The sequence below is a fragment of the Papio anubis genome, chromosome 20 (assembly GCF_008728515.1).
Source record: "Papio anubis isolate 15944 chromosome 20, Panubis1.0, whole genome shotgun sequence".
NCBI lineage: Eukaryota > Metazoa > Chordata > Mammalia > Primates > Cercopithecidae > Papio > Papio anubis.
The window spans coordinates 41,750,736-41,760,697 of NC_044995.1; the positions used below are offsets into that span (position 1 = coordinate 41,750,736).

General features: G+C 58.7%; 2 protein-coding genes across 2 annotated transcripts; one reads left to right on the forward strand and one right to left on the reverse strand.

Annotated features, from left to right (window-relative positions):
• The first annotated feature begins 1,465 nt into the window (after positions 1–1,465).
• Positions 1,466–6,395, forward strand: EIF3G (eukaryotic translation initiation factor 3 subunit G). The gene is made up of 11 exons (XM_003914856.3): positions 1,466–1,592; positions 1,732–1,778; positions 2,270–2,353; positions 2,462–2,550; positions 2,690–2,749; positions 4,193–4,297; positions 4,393–4,582; positions 5,322–5,429; positions 5,558–5,694; positions 5,795–5,901; positions 6,280–6,395. Exons 1-11 carry the CDS (start codon positions 1,573–1,575, stop codon positions 6,293–6,295), a joined length of 963 nt encoding a protein of 320 aa, XP_003914905.1. The 5' UTR covers positions 1,466–1,572; the 3' UTR covers positions 6,296–6,395.
• Positions 6,006–9,844, reverse strand: P2RY11 (purinergic receptor P2Y11). Its single transcript, XM_009193455.4, has 2 exons — positions 9,637–9,844; positions 6,006–7,777 (listed from the first exon to the last, which is right to left on the reverse strand). The coding sequence occupies exons 1-2, from the start codon at positions 9,653–9,655 to the stop codon at positions 6,672–6,674; spliced, it is 1,125 nt and encodes a 374-aa protein (XP_009191719.1). The 5' UTR covers positions 9,656–9,844; the 3' UTR covers positions 6,006–6,671.
• Between the last annotated feature and the right edge of the window lie 118 nt (positions 9,845–9,962).

The following is a 9,962-nucleotide window of genomic DNA, read 5'->3' on the forward strand; positions in this document are numbered from 1 at the left end:
TTTTAGTAAAGACGGGTTTCGCCATGTTGCCGAGGCTGGTCTTGAACTCCTGACCTCAAGAGATCTGCCCGCCTCGGCCTCTCAAAGTGCTGGGATTACACGTGTAAGCCACTGCATCCGGCATTGTCAAACTTTTTTGTTCATATCACCCTCCTTAGGAGAAAACCCGAATTATTCTAAAATTGAATTTACATCAACTAAATTAATTTCAATTTAATTACATTTAATATCTCCCTAAAGGCAGAAACTAAATACTTAGGAATACGATGTCTGATAGAGCTGGCTTTAGAAGACCACAATATCTAAGATTTTTTTCCTCCCTGAAAAGCAGTTTTTTCCCCTGGGGAGTCATCATGAATCACTCCAACTGAGGAGGTTGTGCTTAGAGCAAGCAGCTGAGCCATAAACAAGTAAATGCACAAAATTATACCGGAAAGCCAAGAACGCTACAAAGAAAAGAAGAGGGAGTGGCTGGGGAGGGGGGCGACTTGGCATCTGAATCATTGAGATCGGGAAAGAAGATAAGGAACAGTTTAAGCAAAAGGATTGTTTTCCCTGAGCTTCGGTTTCTTTTTCTTTTTTTTTCTGTTTTAGAGACAGGGGTTCTCACTATGCTGCCCAGGCTGGTCTCAAACTCCTGGCCTCAAGCGATCCCCACACCTCAGTCTCCCAAAGTGCAGGATTACAGGCATGCGCCACCGGACCCAGTCTGAGCCTCAGTTTCCTCAGCTGTAAAATGGAAGTAATATCCTCCTCACCATGCTTCATATACAACAAGCACTCAATAAGTGAGCCTTGTTATGATTATTATTATTTATTTTAATTTTACTTATTTTTCTCAGACAGAGTCTCACTCTGCAGCCCAGGCTAGAGTGCAGTGGTGTGATTTTGGCTCACTGCAGCCTCCGCCTCATGGGTTCTAGCGATTCTCCCGCCTCAGCCTCCCGAGTCCCTGGGATTATAGGCGCCCGCCACCACGCCTGGCTAATTTTGTTTTTGTGTGTGTGTGTGTGTGTGTGTGTGTGTGTGTGTGTGTGTGTGTTTTGAGACGGTGTCTCGCTCTGTCGCCAGGGTGGAGTGCAGTGGCGCAATCTCAGCTCACTGCAATCTCCACCTCCCGGGTTCAAGCGATTCTCCTGCCTCAGCCTCCAATCCGTAGCTAGGACTACAGACGCGCGCTACCACGCCCAGCTAATTTTTGTATTTTTAGTAGTGACGGGGTTTCGCCACGTTGGCCAAGCTGGTCTCGAACTCCTTACCTCAGGTGATCCGCCCGCCTCGATCTCCCAAAGTGAGGGGATTACAGGCTTGAGCCACAGCGCCCCGCCTATTTTAATTTTAAAGGTTAATAGGACCAGCACTGAAATCAGCCTCTGCCCCGCCAGCCCTGCTCTGGTACCAGCAGCGTTCAGCAGCACACACAGCCGCGTGCGCCTTCACCTCCGTCCGCAGGTGTCGCTGTGGGTGCCGCGGCTGGGCCTCTCTAGCGGCGACGGCGACACCGGAAGTCTCGTTTTCCACCCACTTCCGCTCTCTGGCCAGGCTTGGGCTGCGTGGAGAATACTTTTTGCGATGCCTACTGGAGACTTTGAGTGAGTCCGGGATCGCGGAGGGGGGCATGGGAAGCGGTTGGGGTGCTCTGGGCAGTATTATGGGGCCTGGGTGTGCCGAGGCTGCGGGGACCGGGCCTTGCTGACTTAATCTTCGCTTCCCACACATTTGTTTCCGCAGTTCGAAGCCCAGTTGGGCCGACCAGGTGGAGGAGGAGGGGGAGGACGGTGAGTGTACCCGGTCGCCCGGGGTAATCGCGGCCAGGCCCGAGCCAGGCGACTGACGCCTGCTTCCATCTCGCAGTCTGGCACCGTGTTCCCCGTCACGACCAGTCCCTGCCCCGCGCCATCCTCCTTGGGACCTGCCTGTTGCCAACTCCAGTTGTTCCCCGGCGGGTCCCTGTTCCTCCCATGTTACTGCCCAAGTTCTCCCAGCTGTTGCCTTACTCCAGGGAGGAAGTTGTAATCTCCCGTGTCCTGTTTCTCTGCTGGCGCCTGGTTGGCTTCATGGCCTGGCACCCACCTTCCTACGAGGGATCCCCCATCTTTGCCACTCCAAGTCCCCACAGGGCTATCCCAGTGCGCTGCCTGGTCAGCCCTCTGCCCTTGGCCTGCCTTTCTCAGCTCTTGCTGTAGGCATCATCCCAAAGGCCCTTCCATCGCAGCTGGGGAGCTCCTGCCCTGGAGCTGACCCCTCCTCCCCACGCTGCCTCTTGCAGACAAATGTGTCACCAGTGAGCTCCTCAAGGGGATCCCTCTGGCCACTGGCGATACCAGCCCAGAGCCAGAGCTACTGCCGGGAGGTGAGTGAGGACTGCCACTCCGTGTCCGGGCTGCCTCTCCCTCCAGTCCTGCCGCTCCTGATCCCCATGACCCAGGGCTCAGTCCTTCTGTTTTTCCCTTTCTCCCAGCTCCACTGCCACCTCCCAAGGAGGTCATCAACGGAAACATAAAGACAGTGACAGAGTACAAGATAGATGAGGATGGCAAGAAGTTCAAGGTGAGGGTAGGGGGCCAGGGAGTGGGGACCCTTGTGCTTGGGGGCCCTTAGACGAGAAGGCGGTGGGGTGTGTTGAGGGGGTTGGTAAAGGAGATCCCCTAGTCCCAGAAGCCTGACCCTTCTCCCCTGCCATCCCCAGATTGTCCGCACCTTCAGGATTGAGACCCGGAAGGCTTCAAAGGCTGTTGCAAGGAGGAAGGTGAGGCGCTCCTTTCCCAGGGCTAACCCAGAGGAATTGGGAAACCGTGCTCCCAGACCTTTGTGTTTAGAGATGGGGCTTAACTCTTTTCTTTTTTTTTTTTTTTTTTTTTTGAGATAGAGTGTCGCTCTATCCCCCAGGCTGTAGTGCAGTGGCACGATCTCGACTCACCGCAACCTGCGCCTCCTGGGTTCAAGTGATTCTCCTGCCTCAGCCTCCCGAGTAGCTGGGGTTACAGGCATGCGCCACCACGCCCAGCTAATTTTTGTACTTTTAGTAGAGACGGGGTTTTGCCATGTTGGCCAGACTGGTCTTGAACTCCTGACCTCATGTGATCCACCTGCCTCGGCCTCCCAAAGTGCTGGGATTACAGGCATGAGCCATCGCACCCAGCCGGGCTTAACTCTTTGTACCTATTTTGTTGAAGCTGAACTGAGGCCTGGAGTGCTTGCACTTTCTTGGGACTCTGAAAAGTCCAGGGCATAGGAGTCGATGATAAATAGCGATTAAATAAATGATAAATATCTAATAAAAGTTTGATGATAGATATCAAATTATATTAATAAATGTCAAATAAATTCGATTATAAATATTGAGTGAAAGTTAGATTCTTTTAATTTTTTTAAAGACACAGGGTCCAGTTCTGTTGCCCAGGTTGGAGTGCAGTGGCACGATCATAGCTTACTGCAGCCTTGAACTCCCAGGCTCAAGCCAACCTGGGATTACAGGTGTACACTGCCACACCCGGCTAATTTTAATTATTTGTAGATATGGGGTTTCACTATGTTGCCCAGGCTGGTCTCCAGCTCCTGGGCTTAAGAGATCCTCCCACCTTTGCCTCTCAAAGTGCTGGGATTACAGGAGGGAGCCACCGGGCCCAGCCGGGGTTAGATTCTTGTTCCTCTTGGCCCATCAGCCTGGAGGAACAGAGGCAGGAGGTGGTCGCAGCAGTTAGAAGCGTTAGCAATAAATACACTTAGAACAGGTTGCTGTGCGCTTCATTGTAACATACCCCATGCCAAACGCCTTGCAGGGAGTGTTTCTCTGATTCAGTCTCCTTAGGAGCCCAGGGAGGCAGGAAGCGTTTGTGGTTCCCGTTTGATAAGGGAGGAAGGGAGGAAGCTGAGGCTGAGGTTGTCTAGCTCAAGGGCCTGGAGGTCTGGGTGGACCCCTGCACATCCCTGAGTATCACGCCCTGGTGGGAGCTGGTCCGCCAGCCTGCACAGGCCCCAGGCTGTACAGCTGTCACCTGGAGCTTGGGCCTGGCGTGTACTCAGGAAATGGGAACTGTCGCCAGGACTATTTGGGGAGTGGTTGAGGAGGATGAAAATGGGGTTCGAGGCCCAGGCACTCTGGGGATGGCTGCTGTAGGTCTAGGGTACCCCACTGTGGAACCCTGCCTGCCCCTGCCCTCAACTGTCCCCCATCCCTCCCTGAGCCCAGAACTGGAAGAAGTTCGGGAACTCAGAGTTTGACCCCCCGGGACCCAATGTGGCCACCACCACTGTCAGTGATGATGTCTCTATGACGTTCATCACCAGCAAAGAGGTAAGCAGGGCAATCAGGTGGGGCTGACGTGCTGGGGTGGGGGCAAAGGGGGTGCCTCAGCCACCTCTGAGCTCCCCACAACCCACCCCTGCCAGGACCTGAACTGCCAGGAGGAGGAGGACCCCATGAACAAACTCAAGGGCCAGAAGATCGTGTCTTGCCGCATCTGCAAGGGCGACCACTGGACCACCCGCTGCCCCTACAAGGACACGCTGGGTCCCATGCAGAAGGAGCTGGCCGAGCAGCTGGGCCTGTCTACCGGCGAGAAGGAGAAGCTGCCGGGAGGTGCGGGGCTGGGGATGCTGGCTGCCATTGCGGGGGCGGGGGGTCCTGCTGTCAGTGCGCGGGTTCTGTCCCCAGTGCTGCCTTTGTGCTGTCATCTCCCACACAACAGCGTGGCAGGGTTGATGGCGCCCGACTCTCCTCAGGGCGTCTGTGCCTTCCTAATTGGCTGTACCTCCTGTGGTTGGGAGACCGGCGTCTTTCGTATATGTGTGACTTGGCAGCTGTGACTCTGCTGGTGGCCCTATGACTGTGCTGATGGGAGCTGCTGTCGGCCGGCCCCTTGTGTGTACGCACTGTGTGTGTAGTGTCTCCGTTGCATGCCTGTGGCTGTACCGTCTGAATCTTTTGGTGGGATTGCTGGTGGTGAGTGTGAGAGTGGAGACATGCATTTGTCGCCTGCCATGCGAGGGAAACCTGGGCACTGTTCCTGTCATGTGTCCCATGCCTGCTGTCGCTGTGGATGTGAGGCTGCCATTCCCGTCGCCCCCCCGCCAACCCACCCTCCCTGGGGTGGGGTCAGGGCTCCCTCTTCCTCCGCCATTGTCACCGGCCAGGAACTCAAATGGTGTCAGCTTCCTAGGTGTCACCTTGGTGTCCTCGTGGCCAACCGGCTGCCTGTGGCTTGGCACACGGTGCCTGCGCTGGGTCAGCACTGAAGCCTGAGCCTCCTGGGGCGGCTGTGTCCCTGTTCCTGCGCCAGGGTGAGGTTGAACTCAGTTGACTGTCTTTTGGTCCCCAGAGCTGGAGCCGGTGCAGGCCACGCAGAACAAGACAGGGAAGTACGTGCCACCAAGCCTGCGCGACGGGGCCAGCCGCCGCGGGGAGTCCATGCAGCCCAACCGCAGAGGTGAGGGGCACCCTGATGCCAGGCTGGTGGGTGGGCATCTCCCAGCACCTCGTAATTATCCCCAAAGCGTGCACACAAGGGCCGGGCAGGGGCCTCCCCCTCACAGCCACCTCCCCTCTCCCACACAGCCGACGACAACGCCACCATCCGTGTCACCAACTTGTCAGAGGACACACGTGAGACTGACCTGCAGGAGCTCTTCCGGCCTTTTGGCTCCATTTCCCGCATCTACCTGGCTAAGGACAAGACCACCGGCCAGTCCAAGGTGGGCAGGCAGGCGGGTGCGACGGGGCTGTGTGAGGGTCACCTGTCCTGGGGTCGCCTGTCCTAGTTTGTGCCCCTGACCCCACCCCGCCCCTGCACAGGGCTTCGCCTTCATCAGCTTCCACCGCCGTGAGGATGCCGCGCGCGCCATCGCCGGGGTGTCCGGCTTCGGCTACGACCACCTCATTCTCAATGTCGAGTGGGCCAAGTAAGACTCCACCCCCGCCCCACCCCTCCCCACCCCAGCCCCTGCTCCCCACCTCGTCCCAGCACCTCCACGGAACCTTGGGCCAACCAGTGGCCGTGTGCCAATTTAACAGTCCCCCAGCTGGTTTTGAGGGGACAGTCCTTTATTGTTTTTTCCCAAAACCTGGCAGAGGGGTAGAGGGGTGGCAGCTCTTGTGCCTGGTGTCCCTGCCAGTCCGTGGGCCAGGCCTTGAGGCTGGCCATCTGGCTCGGTGCCCACTTTGTCCTCCCATTACCCCGTCCTTCTCTGCCCCTAGCCCGCCGCAAGGCACCATTTGGGTGTCTGGGGTCTTGGGGCACCCCTGGAGGTCTCATACCCTGCCACCCTCCCCTACCCCAGGCCGTCCACCAACTAAGCCAGCTGCCACCGCGTGCTCGGCCCAGGACCCTCGGCGACAGAAGGCAGCCTCTGAGAGAGCGGGCTCCAAGGGCAATAAAAAAGCTCCACTCTCTCTACCCGGGCCTGTTTGTTCTTGTGTCTCCAGTCCTGTGGCGGGGGCCAGTGCCTCCCCTCCCCTGGGCATGGTTTGGTCCCTGACGCTGCAGGGAGCCCTGTGGCCAGCGCTGTTGGGTGGGAAAGGCAACTGCTCCTGCCTGGGCTGCAGCTGGGCTTGACCTGGCTGCAACCACAGGTGTTGCTTTTTGGGGGAAGGGGCATGTTGGGGCTGGGGTCCTGTCCTCAGGGTTCTCCAGCAACACCTGGGGTGAGGCGGCGGCTTCAGCTAGGCTACGTCACGGGCTCAGCTCATGGGACTGGGGCTCCGATGGTTTAGAGGCAGCTGTGGCATTGAGGGGCAGGGCTTGGCCAGTGTTCTTGGCATCCTCTGGGTTCCAGCTGTCCTTGTAGCCAGGGCAGTGTCGGCAGCAGCAACCCAGGCTGGGCACCGCGGCCATGTAGAGCAGCGGGTGGACACAGAAGGCCAGGGGCATGAGGCCCCGCATCACCTGGTAGCCCACGTAGGGTCCCAGCTCCAGGGCTGCTGTGGCCTGGGCCACGTCTGCAAAGCTCGGGCAGCGGGTGCTCCAGCGCCGCCGAGCATCCACGTTGAGCACATGCATGACGTGGTAGGGCACGTAGGAGCTGGCGTAGAGGGCCACGCCACTGGCCACCAGCGCCGCCACGCGCAGCTTCTCGGCCACAGTCATGCTCGGGCTGCGTAGCACAGCCCGCCCGAGGGCGCCATAGGCTGCCAGCGTGAGCAGCAGCGGCAGGCCGCAGCCCAACCCCGCCAGCACCAGGCTGTATGCTCTGTAGGCCTCCAGCCTGTGACCTGCTGTCCCCAGACACTTGATGCAGGCCTCAGGCCTGGCCACGCTGCAGTTGCCCACCCCCTGCTGTGGCCTCTTCAGGTGGGAGAAGCTGAGTGTGGGCATGGCCAGCAGGGCGGCCAGGACCCAGCCGGCGGCGCTCACGGCCCAGGCATGCTTGGGCCGCAGGTGGCTGCGGGTGAAGAAGGGGTGCACGATGCCCAGGTAGCGGTTGAGGCTGATGCAGGTGATGAAGATGACGCTGCCCAGCAGGTTGCAGGTGAAGAGGAAGCGCTCCAGGTGGCATGCGGCCTCCCCATAGCGCCAGTGCTTGGGGGGATAGAGGTAGGCGGCCAGCGGGGGCAGCGTCAGGGCGCAGAGCAGGTCACTGACTGCCAGCTGGACTGAGAAGACCACAGCGGGGTACCACGGGCGCTGCTCCCGGGTGCTGAAGCGGTACAAGGCCAGGCCATTGCTGGCCAAGGCCACCAGGAACTGAACCAGCAGTATGGGCCACAGGAAGTCTTCCTGGAACCCACTGAGGATGTGGTCGGCAGCTGCCGAGAAGTTGGCAGGGCAGGACTTGGCATCTGTGGGCAGAAGGTGTCACCAGCTGAGCCCTATTCTCCCACATGGCAGCTCCTGCTGCCCCCAGAGCCCACGTCTGCCATGGCATGGATTCCTTGACACAAGTTCTTTCCCCTCCCTGGAAGACCGGGCTCCACTCCTTTATATGGACAGGACTGGGCTCAGAGCCGGGGTTCTGCATTGGGCCCCGAGGGACCAGCTGAGGAGGGCCAGGCAGTCTTGGAGCTCAGGGTCCACCGGTAACACGGGCAGCGGCCACCCTGCTCCCGCAGCACACCTGCCTGTGGGAGTCCCTGGCCTCACTAGAGGCCTCCTCCTCAAAGTCCAGCCCCGGCAAGGCCTGCTGGCTCCGCTTCAGACCTGTGCCGTCTGAGGCCCCACCAGGGTGGGGTCCAGCCCCGGCATCCTGCCCCGACCTCAGCACTAGCCGCTGCCCACAGCCTCTTCTGCCTATGGCCACCAGAGGGCACCTGCGAGCGCCAGAGTCCTGTCCCCATCCTTTTGCTTCCAGGTGCTCACTCTTGGCCACAGAGTTGCCGCCAAAAAGCCAGACTCACCCCACAAGGTCCCACAAGAGCACTCCCACCTGCCATACCCCCCAGTGCCACCCTCTGTGCTCCACGACTCACTCCCTCGCGCCAGCCCACCCTGGCTTCCCGGCTGCTTTTGCAGGCTTGTGCCTTGGGACGTTCATACCCAGACATTCTTTTTTTTTCTTTTTTTTTTTTTTGAGACAAGAGTCTCGCTCTCATCACCCAGGCTGGAGTGCAATGATGCGATCTCAGCTCACTGCAACCTCTGCCTCCCTGGTTCAAGTGATTCTCCTGCCTCAGCCTCCTGAGTAGCTGGGACTACAGGCAACCACCACCACGCTTGGTTTAATTTTAAATTTTGTATTTTTAGTAGAGATCGGGTTTCCCCATGTTGGCCAGGAGGTCTCGAACTCCTGACCTCAGATCTGCCCGCCTCAGCCTCCGAAAGTGCTGGGATTACAGGCATGAGCCACCGCACCTGGCCTCACCCAGACTTTCTTGAGGCTCCTTTCCCCACGTCTGTGGTCTTGCCTGTGAGAGGGCCGAAGGCCACTCTAACCACTATGTGCCCTCCACTCTCCCTTCCCTGCGGTATTTTCCCCCATACCCTGTGCCTCACCTGATGACAGTGAGAAAAATCTCCCTCTTTTGGGAGAATGGGGGGGGCCTGCTTACACACTACTGGCGCCAGTGCTCACCGCAGTGCCCAGGGCCCAGCAGCACAGGGGCACTCACTCCTTGTACACCCCACTCCTGCCACCGCAGGCCGGGGCAGGCTCCTCCGGAGGACTCCCAACGCCAGCCTGCTCAGGGAGGAAGTGTCGTCTAGACTGGCTTTTTTTGGAGACAGGATTTCCCTGTCACCGAGGCTGAGGTGCAATCACAGCTCAGTGCAGTCTCGGACCTCCTGGGGTCGTGATCCTCCTGCCTCAGCCTCACCAGTAGCTGGAATCTCAGGCTCACACCACCAGGTTTGAGAGTTTTGCTCGTTGCCCAAGCTGGAGGGCAACCTCCGCCTCCCGCGTTTAAGTGATTCTCCTGTCTCAGCCTCCCGAGTAGCTGGGATTACAAGCACGTACCACCAGGTCCGGCTAATTTTATATTTTTAGTAGCAATGGGGTTTCTGGCTGGTCAGGGTGTTCTCAAACTCCTGACCTCATGTTCTGCCCGCCTCAACCTCCCAAAGTGCTGGGATTACAGGCGTGAGCCACTGTGCCCAGCCCCAGACCTAGGTTTTACCAATACCCATGCCCCACTGCCCCCACCTCCTGACAATCTGCAGGGCTAACCACAGACCCCCAGAGAAAGCCAACATGCCTTCTCCTTACCTGAGACGTTGGCTGCCATGCTCCCGTGCCGAGCCTCAGCCTGTGTCTGCCACCCAGTTCCGCAGCTCCTCCCCCAGTCACTGGTGGCTTAGCGGGCCCGGCCCCTGCCCCAGCCCCACCCCCAGTTCCTGGCCCAGCCAGCAGAGCAGGCCAGGGTGCCTTTCCACCCACGTTTCCTTCCTCATTGTGCACAGCCCTCTTGAGGTTCAAGCTCATCTGCTAAAAGCGTGACCTGTCTGCTTGCAGGGCTCTTGATGGGACTGTGGGGAGGGGCCTCATGACCACCACTGCCACCAATGAAACCAACCCCATGCAAGGAGCGGAGA